The sequence below is a fragment of the Anser cygnoides genome, chromosome 5 (assembly GCF_040182565.1).
Source record: "Anser cygnoides isolate HZ-2024a breed goose chromosome 5, Taihu_goose_T2T_genome, whole genome shotgun sequence".
NCBI lineage: Eukaryota > Metazoa > Chordata > Aves > Anseriformes > Anatidae > Anser > Anser cygnoides.
This window is the reverse complement of record NC_089877.1, coordinates 4,531,224-4,549,170: the sequence shown is the minus strand read 5'-3', so window position 1 is coordinate 4,549,170 and position 17,947 is coordinate 4,531,224. Positions and strand designations below refer to the sequence as shown.

The following is a 17,947-nucleotide window of genomic DNA, read 5'->3' as shown; positions in this document are numbered from 1 at the left end:
TTGCTCCCATTATGCCTACATATTAAATCACATTAAAAACAGCAACAAGATAAAACAACTATCTACCTGCTCTTTAAATAGATATGTGGCTATTAAACATACGCCTGTGGACGTAAAGGAAACATCACAGATGGGAAGATCAGGTTAATAAATCAATTTGTGCTATAACAAAGCTGGAAAATCCCTGTCTTTCTGTTAACAGTTGATCTGACGTGGCCTCCTTCAATGCAACAGGAGAAGGATACGGTCCTACCTCCAGGAAACCAGAACATTTATGTTCTTTTCTGTCTCCCAAGAGCTTGAGAAACTGCCTGTTCCCAGCAAACTAAAGTACTTTCCAAAGAGGTCTTATTCTGCCTTCAAAGATCTTCAGGGCAGTGCTCAGGCTATCAGAAGACTTCAGCCTCAGCATTGTTGTCTCCTGTTTTACTCATTCTTTATTTATTTATTTAGGTTTTCATTCCATTAAGCAATCATGGACCCTGGTGAGAAATAAAAGGACACTAAATGAATTTTATTGCAGGTAAACGTGGCAGACTGCAGCATTACCCAGTACAGATGAAGATTTGTAAACAACAGACTGGCCAGAAGATGATCTCACCAAAAATACCCATCACATGCAGATCTTCCATGGCTCTAAGTTGCACTTCTTCATGTGGCAAGGTCTCTAATGGCATAGGACATCAGCTTCAATCTCGTGAGCACCCAACTCCACAAACTAAGTCAGATTAAGGCTGCCACTCACCCCTCAGAGAGGGGCTCCTTTAAGAGTGTAAGTTATGAATAGAAAATGCATGCTTTTTTATTTAACAAATGGACATATAAATAGGTAGGAGGAGAGAGTCCTGAAGGGCAGAGGCAGCACTTAAAACCAGTATCTCACCCACTAAGGACATCAGGGCAGGAACTAGTAAAACTAAGACAGCTTCTGTTCTACAAATATCACTGTTTACAGCTCTTGAAGTTAACACATCAGCTATATTCCCATCTCTGCCTGTTAGAAGTACGTATCTTGCCTTTTGGGAGCTCAGCTGCTACAGGAAGTTGCTTCTTTCTTCAGCAAGAATACAGAAAGAGTTGTGGGGAAACCTTTTCTCACAGCTTCTGTGCAAGAAGAAAGTGAAAAGATGAGCTTTTAGTAACTGGGAGAACTTCTGCCTTCATATTTCCACCTGCTGGTCCTGATGGGGATTCCTTCCTCCTAAGACTTACTCTCAGCTGAAGATCTTGTCAGGTCAAAGTCTCAAAGCTGGTGCAGTTAAACAGAACCAGCAATCCACAACAAGGCCTAAGAGACAATCTTTAACACTCCAGATTACTTCCAAATTAATGAACAACACTAAACACCTTGTGCAAGATAGCAACTCAGGCTTAAGTCAGTCCTGATTATCTCTGGACTTTCTTTGAGTACCAAAACACAAGCTGAAAGAAGAAACCTGCCATAATATGACATGCAGTAAAGTTTCTATGAAAATCAAGGCTGATTTTGCACATCAGGATGCCCTGATCCATACAAAGCTTGCTCATTCATTACCAGGAGTGGCAAATGAGCAAACTCTACAGCCCTCGGTAAAGGGGGGCTTTAAGCCTTAAGCTTTAAAAAGTAGTGGCAAGGGAAGGAATAGTCAGTGAAAGAGCTGTTATCTGTGACTTGAATGACAGAAGAAAGACAGTCAATATATGAGCAATACTGTTAGATGCTTAGCTTTTCAAAAACATGATTATCTTAAAGGGATGAGATTGTTTTTCCAACAGCTCATTAAATGTTTTCGAAGATGCTTTATGAAACATGAAAGTTTTAGTATAAATCAGGCAGAGTGCCAGATCTAAGTGGTTTCCTGCAAACAAGCCTCAGCAAAAAAAAAAAAAATAATAATATATATATATATACACACACACTGACTCACAAACAGGCCTCTACATCACCTGCCATTAATTATTATTTAACCTTCACTGTTTTAAGAAATATGAAGAGACTCATACATATCATGGGTGAGCTTCAGCTAAGTCACATGGTAGCTCTTAGCTCACTGCAAGCACAAGGTAAGAAACAACTTATACAATTAACCTCCTTCCATCTTTGTTAGGAGCACACACAGGATGCTTTACTGAAGTAATTCAGTACTTCCAGCCCTGACTTAAAATACATGTCAGAAAAAATGGATACTGAGTTTCAGCTAATTAGCCAATTATCTGAGACTGGCTTTGATTGCCTCTCGTACTCTTACAACTATCTCTAGGAAAAAATTCAGCTCCCAGTAAGAGTTAGCAAGATAGAGTCAGAATATACAGATACTGACAAAAAAAAAAAAAACAGAAAGGATCAATTTGCATTTTGATAATGCCATTTGTGTGAGAAAGTGAAACTGCTAAGCACTCATTATTTAAACTGAGCAAATATTCTCGTAGACAGTTTAAGTAATAGTGGCCAGAATTGGCTGAAGCTGTTATCATAAGTTTCCTGTATGTACTCTTTCCCTGTTTTGAAAAGTGCTCGTTGCAGTGATAGACATTGGAGAGGAAAAAAAAAAAAAAAGAGAAGAGAAGAGAAGAGGTTTTTAATCACGTTTTGAAAATAATTTTGGCAAGCAATAGTTGAAAACAAAGAAAAAGCACAAGCAACTCTACGTGTATAAAATGAGATTTCACAAAAGGCTAACTTGTGAATTTCCGTCTGAATAACAAGATCCAGAGCCTCTATCTGGGGACACTTCTCTGGGACCTGATTTGCAAAGGTTCCTCAGTCCATCCAGCTGCAATTCAGGGACTAGAAAACCTCCCTAGTTTACGCCTGCACCAAACCCCATGTCACAGTAGGGCTCTTACTGCCTCACTGAGGGATGCTGTGATGCAGGAGGCTTGTTAACTCCATTCTGAACCCAAGGAAAGGGAGGAAAGCTCATAAGAGAACAAGAATTACAAAAGTGGTTTTGGAGAAGAGCCAAGGTCTAAGCTGAGTGCAAGCTGAGGTTTATGTATTTTGCTAGTTTGAGCTACTACTAAAAAACAAGCCCAAGGAAGCAGTCAAGCTGAGAAGCTAACTCAGAACCAGGATGCTCCTGTGAACAACAACTTTCTTCAGTGCTCTCATGTCCTCTCTCCCCAATAGATGGTCAATATTCATTACCAAATCAAGGTAAACCAGTCACTTTATCTGGCAGCCTCCATCACGTTATCATCAGGTATGACTGAGACCAGCTTATTTACAGATGAGTTAAAAACTCCAACAGATGATAACAGACAGCTTTTTATGTCCCAGCTGGCATTTTATGCCCCTGGAGAAAAGAAATGTAAGTCATCTGGAACCAGGAGAGGTTTTTTTTGATGGGGGTTGATCATTTCTGTAAGTACAGTTTTATACTAGTGAGGAATTTCACAGTGTTCAGTGAAGGTTGTAGTTAGATGAAAGAGGAAATGTTTTTCTCCTTTTACTTTCTAGTAATGTGCATCTGTGAAAGCTTCATTCTTCAAAATAAATGTGTAAAAAAATCTGAAGTCAATATTATGTATGCAAGAATACATGTCCAAGAAGCTACATAAAGCACTAGAAAGCTCCAAGAATCATAAGTTAAGCTCAAGAAGGACAATAAGTGTACCAGAATCCTTGGAATTCAAAATAAGGCTAGTATTGAATATGCAGCCTTCAAAGACACTCAAATCTATGTTCTGTAAACAAATCTATGTAGGTACACTTTTTTTTTCAATGCAGAGTCCTCTGAAATCAGTGGAGTTTTAGGCAAGTTCGAAAGTCAGCCAAAAAAGAAACAGAGGCTCTGAGCAGTGACCTCTGTGGCCTTTTCTAATGAGTCACAAAAATCATGAGCAAAACTGAGTCATGAAGCCTGTAGCAGGATGGGTCAGTTAGACTAGTGTATCTAATTTCAGCAGAGATTTTGTGAGAGAGAAGCTATCTAATGCATCTATCTCCTTGAATAAGTATTTTCACCCTGATCTCTCCTCACACTTCATCATGGCTACATCTAAGCTATTTAATGCGTACAACATAAGCACATTCAGTACATGTTTACATGTGCATTATCACAAATGTAAGTATGCAATGCAACAATTTCCTGCTGATAGAGAAATGAAATTATGAAAGCTACTCATCTACATCTTTCTGTAAGGCTATGTTTCTCCAGTTTCTTTTCTGCCTCTATAAGGGAGGAAAGTTTGAGGTCCAAAATAGCTCTCTCCTTGCACTCTTCTTAAATGCTTCAATTGATTCTCATTAATCTCTGCCTTCAGTTTAGGAGCTGAGTAAGCTGCTTCTTTCATCTTAAAATTAAATTTGCTTGATAAATTATTATTATTATTATTAGGTAGGGAAAACCCACCTGTCATTAGATGCATTGGCTTCTATTTCTTCAGACGTCATTCATGGATCATTTGCTGCCCCGGTCATTGTCACTGCTTTAAGGATTATTTTGAATCCTTACAGAAAAATCATCATCTAATGATTTCCAAATTATTTTTCATTTATAAAATTCTCTTAACATTGTGACTTTTGAAACATAAATCTATAGCTATTTGGAGTGCTTTAAATAAAATACTTAGTGAAATATAAAATCAATAGATAGCATAAAATACTAACATAACTGACTACAAAAAACGATGTGTAAATTATATGGGAACCAAACAAGTGCAGAGTGGGAACCTGGCACCAGCTCAAATCTCCAAAATGAAGTTGGAGGGAAGAGCAATCTACAGGCATTGCTCCAATTTGATCTTGCACAGTGAAGTGTTCACCTCAGTGAGTTGGCATAGTCTGGGGATTTTCTTTTTCAGTTTTCAAAATGTATGTATTTCAACGAAACATTTTTTAAAACACAAAGAAAAAAATCTGAGTCTTACTCTTCTGCACCTCAGCTAAAACAATATAGATGTGTAAACAGACAGAACTGAGGCATAGATGAGAAGAGGTTGTTCCTCCTACAGTGACTGAATCTTATGGGGAAACCAAAGGCCTGAGTACACCTAATTTTATCATCTCACATTTTATGTGAACAGTGTTCTGGAACTGGACAAGATACAACACAACAGTGGCAAGATTTGTTCTGAGCACATTATTGATATCCAAGTATCACTGCAATGCCTCATCCTGATCAGCTCTTACCAAAAAGATGATAAAACCCAAATCAGGCAGGGCTGCTTGACTGCTATGATTTATTTATTTATTTATTTATTTGCATGTGGATTTATTACCACAGACCTATACTTAAGGAATACACCACTAGAAACAAAGGGAAGAAAACCTAATTCTGTAGGTGACATGGAAAGATCTGCACTAGAGGCGAAAGCCTTAAAATGTTCATTGTTGGGTTAGAAAACAGCTTTCCCTTTTGTTATCAATTTATAGGTAGCTTTATATATAAATTCATAGCCTGCCTGCTGCACCTCTATTGAAAAAGCAGAGAAGGTTTGTCAAAAAGTTCTATTTGACCTGACTCAAAGTTTTGCTTTGCTTCTCAAATCTATGTGTTCAAGTATTGCCAAAAGAATGTTTATTCTGTGAAATTTATTGCAGCCTGAACAGACTAGTAGACATGCATCTCTTGACATTTTAAACATGCAGTTGTTCTCTTGCTGTCAATGAAATTACATGCTAAAGGCTAAGTGCACATGTATATGTTTGCAGGCTGGGCCATGCATGATACCTAAATGATCTACTGAATAACAAAATCTATCATCTAAACAACAGCTATTCACCAACTCCTTAGCTAAGTCTCGCATTGTCCTACTTTACCAGTATTATCAAAATGTTTATCTTTAGTGGTATGCTTTCTGGCTCCTTTCTCCCTCTTCTGAAATCTATAATATGATTAAAGAGAAGCAAGGTTTGTAAGGAGAGGTAATACCTTTTATTAGAACAACTGATACATATCTCCTTAGACCATCAGGGCTACAACCACACAACCACTATAATTTAATTAGTCATTTTAATACAATTGAAATAATGGTAGTGACCTCAGCCAAAGCATTTGTGTATACTTTTCTCCTAAAGAGATCAGGCAATGCCCCATAATCCTGCACTAACATGTCTGTCTTTATTCAATTCCATGACTCTCAAATAAGTCTGTCAAAGGAAAAAAAAAAAACTTGTTCATCTCTCTGCATGATAAAATAGGTACTACCATAAAGTAAACAAATTTTAACCTGCCATGTAACTGGCAAGTTTTCAACAGAATAAAAAAAATACTGCAGAGGTTATCTGAGAGTCTTTTTTTCAAGATGATCTTTTCATGCTGTTTTTCAACATTCAGAAACATGTCCCTTCCATGACTTCCAAAACATTTCACCCTAGAACTGCAGCCTTGTGTATCTGATTATTTCCCCCCCAAGAGTTTTTTGGGAATTGTCAGATTCTGCAATGACCTAAGAAGTCTTGCTGCACTTCCCTGGTATTGTGCTGAAAGAACCTACATTTACTAATTATGTATATATAGCTGTGTAATCAGGAGGTAAAAATTGAAACACCACCTAATATATACAAAGCCAGCAGTTGAGAAAGGGCAGTTCCTGCACTCTCAGATATGATTTAATTAATCTTGCAAGGGCTTTGACAGAAATGTAATTTGCCAAACCCAGCACATTTTTCACTGCCAATTAATTAAACAGCTTTACTAAGAAGGGTCCAGTAAATTAAAGAGCTGCAAGCCTAGAACTTTACATTATCTAATTGTACCACAAACTCAGCTACTGATATTTCAGTAGCCTTTCTATATGCCCTTTCAGTATGCCTTTTTGATAATCAGGAAAATCTATGTGAAAAGCAGATTTTGAAACTGTTGTTTTCCACACTCTTCCTTAAGGCTGACATATTTCTGTCTCATTGTAGCTCCTAATTTTCCTCCTGTGACCTACACAATTACTCAGTGACAACAGCAGGACACAGTTCCCAGCTCCAGCTATCAATAACATGAAGTGTCAGTATGCTCTGCACTATGTGTCAAAAGTTGCCTGAATTAGTCTTCAAAAGGTTCTGAATCTTGACAGAAGAGGATAAGAGCAGAAATCTCTTTATCCATTCCTGCTTATTATTTGCAATTTCACAAGCGCGACTTCAAAGTCTGGCTACAAATGACCAAGGAAGGTGAGCCAAAACAACATTGTTGCACACAAGAAGTGCAGTATGTGTAACAGAAGACGTGACTTTTCAGCTACAGTACTGTAAGAGGAATGCATTGCTTGAACTCTTTCCATCTAAATCATCTCACATGCTCTTAGCACATGAGACAGTGTTATGTGATTTTAAGCATTCAGAAAGTCTCTTTCCATCCATAAAGATTCAGGTTTTTCTTGTAAACAAATACTGTCCTGGGGAACAAATCAAAAATAATATTCCCTTCATAAAACAGTGTTAAGAACATGCTTGAGGACATGAGTCATGAAAAACTAGAAAAGGATTATAACTTTCCATGTTACTATGCTTTTGTGGGAAAGAGACAAGAGAAGGACCCCTTAACAACTTACCCCCTTTCAAATGACGTCTAGAAATCCTTAATTTTTCTCTTAATGTGCTGCCTTGCCCTGTCTCACTCAGGAAACAAGATAGCATGAAATGAGAATTTCTATGGACTAAAGCTCAATTATACGCTCAGATTTTTCCTGAAAATCTTTTTCTTGAAAAAAAAAAATCCTGATCTTTTAATCTTTTGAATTTAACTCACTTGAGAATAAAATATCTATGTAATTTTCATCATTTTATTGACCCATCTAATCCCTTGTCCTGAAACTAACCAGCTGCAAAAATTCTGAAATATCCATAAGAAGTTTTTACAGGTTAATCTGAAAAAGAAAAAAAAAAAAAAAAAAAAGAAAGAAATTTTAACAAGTTCTTTCCTGAGGACTGAGGGAGACGAACATGCTGAGGCAAACCTCTGAACTTCCAGAGACATTCTCATTGCTGGAGATCACAGAATCATAAAGGTTGGAAAAGACCTCCAAGATTATCTGGTCCAACCATCCCCCTACCACCTGTCTTGTAATATGCCTGTAATAGGTCATGTAATATGCCACTACATGCCATTAAAAAACAAACAAAAACAAAAAAGCAAGGTTTCACTACTTCTGAGAAAGTTGCACACTACGCTGCACTTTTTAAAAGAAAAAACCCGCGAGATACACTTTTAAAATTAGTCATCTGTGGGTCTGTCTAATCACTGGGAACATCTTATCCACCTTTCCTAAGAGCCCATTACTAATGTTTGGTTTCACCCGGTATTTTGCATTTGGAATATTCAAATAGGAAGGCAGTTATATAGCTCATTCAGATCAGGCAGATTTATGATTTCTTGTACGGTATGAAGTTATTTCTATACCATACTAGGTAGTGGGAAAATAAAAACATGCAAGGTTGTGGAGCATTCACATGCTCTGACAATGAAATCCAAAAATCTATGACATGTAGGCCACCAGCTAACTTTAAAAGTGGTTAAAGGGTGACCATAGCCCTCATAATCAAATCACTCTCCATGATTCTCACTTGTCTCATCCTTCAGCTACACAAACCTCAGTTGTTTCAGCAGCTGAGAATTAATGCAACAGATTACTTCATTCAGCTCTAATCACCTTGAGCTTTCAGTTTCAGATGTTAGCCTCAGTCAAAACCGCAGTAACTTCATTTCAGACTCAATATATCAGCTCACATTCACCCAAAATCTATAAACAAGTTGCATTTTTGAGTTCTGTAATAAACATTTTACTTATTTCCCAGTAAGAGCTCACTGACAAAAGCCCCTTTCTCATGATTGACAGACTGCATACCTGTAACATAGAAATTGTTAGAGCATGGTTGTTCTTACAAATCAGACTGGTTTCATTGTGAACAACAGATTTATGGTCACTCATATTTAAGAAGTCTTCAAGAAATTTTTATTTTCCCAATCTCAAAAAATTTTACACTTTCCCCCTTCTTTAGATTCTTTTTCTGGAAGTAAGTCATTTGATTTAATGTGCTTTGAATAAAGGATTCAAAGCAATTTGTACAATATATCTAGGCAATTTTACTTAAAGCACAGAAATAAAGGTTTGTTATTTGTTAAAGAAAAAAAAAAAGCTTTATTAAAGTAACAACTGTTGTCACCAGTCTCTCTGGAATATCTTCTCTTAATGAGTTGATTCCAGGTGTCTTGCTTTCTAAACTAATTTAAATAGTGCAAGCAAATTTACACTGCAGTGTTAATATTTAGGCAGCTGCTTAAATGAATATTTCTGTAAATCATTATTTTTGTGGCAGTTGCACCTTGATCTAGGTCCCAGCTGAGTTTCAGCTTTTTAATGTAATAATGTTTCACAAGCATAATAAAAATTGCAGCACATTGCACCATTTGCTCTCTTTTTCTGAGCTAACTCTGCAGTTCTTTTATTGCAGCAGGAAGTTTACCTTCGTAAAGATGATATAACTGATCTCCAGCAAAGAGCAAAAATTCAAAAGCTGTGCCTTCTAATACCAGTCAAGAAGCATTGTATGGATAGATGCAAAGCACAGAAACTGCCAAAGTCTTCAGCCTTTAGTGAGGCTTCATGTCAGCATATATACAGGAGACTCATTGCTCCAACAACTCTACAAAACAAGGGCCTAATGCAACCTCAGGAAGTGAAAGGATTGAAGAAATCCTTTAGGCAAATGATGTGCTGAGATGTATGATTGTATTCAGATACCCCTTTTCCAAGAAAGGCTACTACATGTTAAAGGCTTAGAATTTTTGTCTTGACACTGAACGTGAAATTTAAAGTACAGTTATTCATAATGTAAACTGCAGGATAACATTATCAGACATACCAAGATAATTTTATTTACCTTAAGTTTCATGAAATACACATGTTAATCTAGCCCAACCCCATGCCTTCTACAGTCCTTCCTGCATGGGAACCCTTCCTACATGGGAACCCTTCCTACATGGAAACCCTTGAAGTAAATCAAGCTGAGTTTTCAAAGCACATTGTGCGTGGTCCAGATATTCTTCCCTCTAGAAACCTCAAGTGTCCATGTTGAGAACCAATCTCCCACTAAATCATTCTACTTCTGTCCTAAACATCACCAGGGCTGGATACACAAATAGGTCTGCATGTATAGTACTAACACCGTTCTTCAGTTTCCACTCATGCTCACCTCAAACTCTTTTCCGTTTTTTAGGGATTTTCTGTATTAATTATTAGGTTAGTGTTATCTGTAGTATGTATTATCTATAGTATGATTTTCTGTAGCATCCATTATCTGTACTATGCATCATCTCTTTGCTTAAATTCTAGCATGTGTGAACCAAGATTAACCATCCTTTCTGGTACAGTGAGCTTTCTCCTAAAAACTGTGTGTTCAAGGGCCACAAGACAAATGACAAAGCTCTCTTGGGTACAAGAACAGGTAGCTGAGGAATAATGAGAAGGATAACAATTCCGATCACTTCTGACCTGTCTGCTCCTCTCTGAATGGGACTGCTCAGGCAGCTGAGACCCAAGAATGATCACTGCTGGTGTAGCAGTGGATTATCAAGTTAACATGTACTGAACAAATAGACATTCTAAAGCAGTTTGAAGCAGCAACTACTACCTGTGGAACACAGGTTACATAGATCTCAATTTATTTCCACACAGTGCTCAAAGTAAGGGGACTTCTTTGTTGTCTGTCTGCATTAAAAGCCTATTTTGTTACTGTTTTGTTCCTGGAGCTCTGTACCTCAATGTACAACAAAGTAACAGTATATTTCCAGAAGTCAAAAAAGTACTTGCAATTGGAATAATAACTATTATAAACTGGTATTTTAACCAACTGATTTTGCATTACTGTAAATATAGCCAAGTAGATTCATCTGAAAGAGTAAAAGCTAGTCATTGCAACAACTACATGGTAATTGTAATTAGAGCAAAGATAAGCTTGTTTATCACAATGAAGTAATAATGGGTTTTTCAAGGGTGCAGAAAGAGAATAGTGCAGATATATATATCTTTAAAGATGTGTGACTGGAAAGAATAATAATTATTCTTGAAAAAAATTAAGAAAAATATTCCTTCTTAAAATGGGCAATTTTCTACATCTTTAGAAATGAGCACTCAGTTGATACTTTCCCTTCACTAGTTAACCAAGACAGTATTTCCACACGAAAGCCAAAAATTCACTCAGGACAAATGGTTTAAACTCTGCATAGAAGTTACTCACATTACATCTACACAAATTATAGAGAAAGCTTAATATTAATTTATCTTTAAATCCAGGAAAAATGTTAAAACTCTCTGCTTGCATTGCCTAGTAAACATCCTACTGACTTAATTTTCTCAATAACTGTCTACTTTAACACAGATGTTCTTGTTACCCTGCCTTGCTAGAAAACTGGCAAGATGAAAGAGCATTGGATAAATAAACAATATTCCTAATGTCTATAGTAATTAAGCACTGCAATTACTGCAGAAAGTACACCACCTCCTTTTAGCCCACCTCCTAGATAAACGTTCCATTAGAAATGATAGCTCTTGCTGTTTGCTTTTAAGTAGCCTTCTAAACACTTTAATGGCTGTGAAATCTAATTAAAAATACAGAAGGGAGTGAGGTGGTTTTTTGTTGTTGGTGGTTTTTTTTTTAGTTGTTTGGGAGTGGGTGGGGGGTGTTTTTTAAAATTGTGTATTACCTAATCTGAATTGCTTGAAGGCCAAGCTTTATTGTTTGAATGAAGTTTGTCATTAAAAATCCAGTTCAAATTGCACTGATGTTTTAATGCACTAGGTGGCATAATGATATTCACATTACAGCAAATTAAATGCTTCACCACTACCTACATACATAGCTTAATAATAGAAGCAGCCCTTTTTGTCAGGTAAGAAATGGTAATTTTTGTAACAACAGAAATGCTAATATTGATAGTCCTCCTTTTTGTTCTTTGCAAGAGTACTTCAAATTTTAAAAGAATAAAATCATTCTTATTTAAAGACAATATTAAAACCCAATTTGGTGTTCACGTCAAAATATTGGTCTTCTCATTTGGTACACTTTCCATTGATTTGCTACGATCAGAACATGATGTTTCTTCTAAATACATGTACAAGAACGGTGCAAAATAGTAAAATTTTCTTGTGTGTTATCCTCCCTCATCTCTATAAACTGGCAAACCTGGACACACACCTGCTGAAAGATATTTACAGATGACATAGCATTGTACTGGCCTGTGCTGTTCGAATTCCAGTAGCACTTGGAGGGACATTAACTTCATTTAGAGAAAAGATCTTTGTTTCTTTTGATGTATGAAATATCCCATTCTCCCTCCAAGAAACCCAGACATGTACTGGACCAACATAACATATGGATCCTAAGGAACACAATTTTAGGCAAAAAAGTTGACAAAGTGATATCCAAATAGTCCTGCTATAAACCTTTACCTGTTCAGTCAGATGAGCAGGATTAATGTCCAGACCCTCTTGTTCACAAAGATGTTCTAAGGACTGAATGCCCAGGTGAAAGTGAACTACTGAAATCAGTAGTAAGGATTTCCATTAAAAGTTCCTTTACACACTACTTCATTCCTGACTGTGACAAAGTTTACCCTGAGCAACTTTGCTTGTGGCCAACATTAGAGCATATCAAAGACATACAGGCTTGAGAGTTATCACTTGTTTCATCAGCTTTGATATGGGCCACATTAAATGCATGTTGACACTGCCAGGAATTGGACCAGGTGAGTTTAATCAATCTTTTCCATCTCTAACTCTATTAATTCCACTATTATTTTGGACATAATGAAAGATCCTTTTAGACTGATTCTGGTGTCAGTCTGAACTAGCATTATGTCAAAAAAAAATTTAAGTCATCTTCATTTACTGTAAGCTCAGAGTCTTGCTTTTTGCTGCAGATGTTCTGCCATAGTTTGCTTGAATCCTGGGCACTAAATTACAAAATACGTCAATGTAAAGTGGCAGCGAAATCATTTATCATTAACTTGAAGAGACCATTATTCAGCTGTGGAAGATGACTGTTACATGAAATGCAGAAGGATGAGATCATGATTTAGTGACCAGGAGAAGTGTTCATTTTCCAAAACAGCAATATATAACAAGAGTGAGAAAGGAATAAAGTATAAGCAGTTGATACAATTTTATATGGATAATGTTTTGATGTTCTCCCTCCCGGTTAAAATTGGCTTTTATGAGACTTGTTGCTGATTAGCAGACTTTTTTTTATTGGCTGACTTCTATATCTGTCCCACTTCTTTCTGTGAAATCACAACTCCCACAAGATAGCTCAGTACTACAAGCAGATGACCTACCTGAGTGTCAGAAAAAGGATTAAAATTGGTATGAAGCTTAGAGTCCAGAAATTATTATTTCCACAGCTGTTTGGTGTGTTTTGTTGTTTTTTTGTTTGTTTTGTTTTGCTTTGTTTTTGACGTAGTCACTAACATATTTGGCTGCTTTATGAAATTATCTTCTCTTAGAAAGCTTTTTTGTGTAAACAGCTGAATAGGGTAATGTTATTGGTGGGACTAATTTTGTAAAGACTGAAGATGTGTTCAGTACAGAAAAAGTGAGCATAGAATGAAGCACTGTATCAAATGCCACAAAGTTATCAACTTCTAGAAGAGATTAAAGATGAGACTTCTTTTTATGATGCAGTCAGTAAAAAATGCTGAAATGCCTACCTTTTCCAGCTGGTGCATCCCTTCCTCTACGCAACAAATGGATGCCAATGTTCTCAGTGTCTGCGGATAAAGGCACCTGAAACAATCCTGGCGACAGATCTTAAAGAGAGCAACTACACCTCCTTCCTGTGGGGGAAAAGCAAAAATCAGAAAAGCAGCACTGAATGTTTCTCTAGAATTTAATTGAGATTGTCATAGGGGGAGGGGTAGATTCCTTTAGTAATTTATCCGAATTAGCTATCATCAAAACACCAACAAAGAGGATGTTAAGCTCACACAGAGAACTCAAGCTGATTAATGCTTATACACTTAATGATGAAAAAGTAATACAGCCTCAGTGGGAGGTGTACTTAAGTGACTGACTTTTACCAATTTCAAGCACAATTTAAATTAAACTTGACATTCATGTGAAAATGACAAAGATTGGAGTGATATTTAATTTATAGTTCAACCATATGCTATTAGTTTAAAACAGATTTGTTAGCAAATATTTAACATTCCTCTACATTTCTGATACCCATACAGTATTTGCTTATTGTTAAAATATGAAAGAGATCACGTGGCTGAAGAGCTACTGAAAATATCGAAATAGGTGTCAAGTTCTACAAAGATATATAATCCATATACTCATCATCTAGCATGTAAAACTTAAGTTCTTACACATTTTTCTATAGATATAGTATATAATAAAAAATTGAGTATATATACATCCCTATAGTAGCAAGCCTTCTTAATTTCCAAGATAGCACACAAATATATAAATATTAGCAAAGGCCACATAATAAATGGAAAGATAAACATATACAATACATGCACTTCAAATTTTTTGATGGACTGTTACCTAAAAATGTTATGCCATCAAGTAGACTACAGATGCAATATATTACATAAAAGCAAACACAGTGAAAAAGAAAGCATTCAAAATATTAATCACAGATGAAAGATCTTGGTCTAAAATATTCAGATTGCAAGACTGAAATAATTTTAATTGGAATCATGGACCAAGTGTAATATACACTCTTCAGTCTAAGACTGCTTAAGTAGCATCTATATAAAAATATCTTTCAGATCTACTGAAATAATTTTTCTCCTAACAGTTTGTTATTTGGAAACTCAACAGGTTGTGTTGACAAAATCTCCAGAATACAATTCAGAACTATTTCCATATTTTTGTACTATCTCTGCTGGAATATAGTAGAGAATAATAGAGTAAGATAATCTGCTCAGTTTAACAAAAATAGATACCAATTTAAAATAAAATTAGAATTAGACAAAATTAACACCTGTATATTTTCAGGATATAACTTTATGTCTTTGCATATGTTTGTGTCATTTCTATGAAATCAGTGAAAATAGTAGGTTTAGTAAGGTTTGCTAAGAGTAAAATTATTTGTGGAATTGTAAGAAGTGCACGTATATCTGAGTTAAGTCTTGTATTGCTATATATAGCCCGCTGCACAAAGATATTTCTGAGCCTTTAAAATAAAAGGCAGTACACCAACAAGAAAAACTGTCATTTTTCCTTCCACAAAAGTTTATCGGTATTTCACCCATGTAGTAATTAAACTATCTATTAAAAAAATATATAAAAGACCAAGTACAGCATTGTCCCCAAACCTGAGGTAATTAGGATTTCTTGAGTCTTACTGTTAGATCGAAAGTCCTCACAGTTCAGTGGGATCAGAGAAGATCTGATTCTCTAGTTTGGTTATAATAAGCAGAAGTTTGTGGACGACACTAGTAAAGCTCAAGTAATGTTGGCACATTAGCTTCAAGCTTTCTTTATGACAAATGGGTGCCTTGCTTTTGCCTCTGATGGACAGGAAGTGATTTATCACTGCATTTGTCAGGAGGAGATCCAAACCGCTTATTTTGTGCGCTGAATGCCATTACCAAGTTGTAAAATGTTGATCACAGGTAATGAATCTAGAGAGCTGTAAGTGAAATAGGCAGGAAATACTGTGCCTGACGCTGTGGCTTGTCAAAAGCACCCAGCTGCCCTAAACCTAACTGGAATCTCAGCATCCCCCAGAAATTATTCACCTTTATCTAATTTTGTCCCCTGTGCCTTTTGCAAGGATGACAGAACTACTCCATCTGATAGGAATAAATATAAGTTGGTCAAATGGGTAAACAGTTCCATCCAAAGAAACCTAACAGCACTGAGTTTTGCTTGCTTTGGAGATTAACTTGCAGTACACCTTTCCAAAAGCTCCCAATATATCTAAGCATGCTTTTATTTACCCTTTGCAAACTTTTGGTTAAGAACTGGAATTGCCAAAGTAACACATTAAACACTGCTCTTGTGGTAATGCAAGTTTCATTCAGGACAGGCTTCACATACTTTCTGCAATGACAGGACAACTTGCTTTAATGCTTGATGACCTGTTTCTCTCCTATATTGGATTAGTAGGAATTCAATTTCCTGGAGACATCCCTGAGATGCAGTTCAGAAGGGCTAGCAGTAGATAACAAAATCACCTGAAATACAATCGCAAGTATGTGAGGGAGGTCATGAGTATAAAAAGCCAAACTGTGCACGGGTTGAGTGAATAAAGAGCAGAAAAAAAGGCATCCAGCTCTAAGGAGTAGTATTTTGCAGGTCCAGCCTTACACGACTCAAAGTACAGCAAATTCCCATCAAGCCTTTCCTTGGGATGGAGGACAACATTTGTTATTAGCTCTAAAGAAATCTTCTTAATAAATACTTGCTAGAAATGAAACTGATATATAAATGATTTGCTGCACAACCCTATGGAACAGTAAAACATTTAGGCTCAGCTACTCCAAAGAAAGGTGTGATAAACAGCTATGGTATATTTGTTTTACTGTAAATAAATACTGTCTGCATTTTTGCTTCTCTCTCTTTAGAGAGACTATTAATATATTATCCAGTCCAATAAAGTTAGCATTACACTAATTGATCAGTGAAATGGATTTATTTACGAAGTTGGTTTTTTTTTTCCTGTATTACTCTATGCCCTGGCATTTATTCATCATTTACTCTGAAACTCTCATTTTTAAGGATTCTTCTGGTTGTCATGAAGCTGAATCAATTTAAAACCAGTCTACTTCAAGCAATGCTAATGTTTTCTACAGGTGCACAAATACACTCAAAATTTGTCCATGGAAGCTGTGAATGCCCCATCCCTGGAAGTGCTCAAGGCCAGGCTGGATGGGGCTTTGAGCAACCTGGTCTGGTGGGAGGTGTCCCTGCCGATGGCAGGGGGTTGCAACTGGATGGCCTTTAAGGTCCCTTCCAATCCAAGCCAGTCTGTAATTTTTATTTTATTTATTATTTTTTTTTAAGATCTTGATGATCTCATAACATGAAGGTAAGAATTTTAACAACGAAGACAATAATTTGCAGGTTTTAAAATGAGAGATTCTGGGATCAAATCTCATAGACATAATGCTATAAAGATTTTATGAATACACCCTTGCAATGAATGCAGCCCTAGACAATGATCCAAGTTAGTCACATTGTTTTATGCTTATGTGTCAGGAGACATAAGAAAGAAGGATTTTTAGGAACATTTGCTTCCAAAGGTAGGAAAATGATCCACAGGCAGAAGCTTGATTAAAACAGGTTTTTGCAACTGGTAGTTGCTACAAATGCTGCACTGGCTCTTCCTCTCCTCATTTTCTCTTTTTGCATTTAAAATCATCTAAACTGGTGGAGTTTCCATTATGCTGCCACCAGCATAGACATCAGATGCACATGACATAGTTTAAAACTCACACCACATCTTTGATTTTTCTTTTAGCTCAGAATTCAAGGATTTTTATTAATGTTATTATTTATGTTTATTCTTTTTTCCTTCATTTCTTATGTTGTCCTTGCTACTACTCATTTATGTTAGAAACCATCTTAGCCTTTAAACTTCACACAGAGAACAACTAGCTGGCTTGACAGTGTGAGACAACATGACTCTTCCACAGCAGATTAGTTACATGCTGAAAAAAATAATGAACACCTATATTTTAACCTCGACTGCAAAGCTCAAAACAGTTTCCAGTGAGTCAAAGGATGCCTCCAGGTACAATAAAATTATAGGTGGCTTTTCAGCAGAGGATGTTAGAATTTCAAAGACTTTTTAATTTTTGGTAACTATATTGGCAGGGGGAGGGAAAGGAAGGAGGGAGACGATTGAAAACCTTACCAAGATGTAAAGCAAGAAACCAGTTCCAAGTAGCTTCTCAAAATTAACATGGTTCTTGGCTTCATGTCTAAGATTTTGATGTACTATAGAAGCGTAATTTATGGCTTAAGGCACAGAAGAACACACTAATACAGCAATTGACAAGATCACAGATTGTCACGG

The 17,947-nt window shown here is 36.4% G+C and overlaps 1 protein-coding gene across 10 annotated transcripts in view; it reads right to left on the bottom strand.

Annotated features, from left to right (window-relative positions):
* Window positions 1–17,947, bottom strand: part of INSC (INSC spindle orientation adaptor protein) — a 145,239-nt gene that overhangs the window by 45,887 nt on the left and 81,405 nt on the right. For all 10 annotated transcript variants that reach the window (XM_013177806.3, XM_013177805.3, XM_066997436.1 and 7 more), the window contains one exon: window positions 13,623–13,748. In XM_013177806.3, coding sequence (XP_013033260.3) covers window positions 13,623–13,748 — 126 coding nt within the window. The remainder of the gene's footprint in view (window positions 1–13,622; window positions 13,749–17,947) is intronic.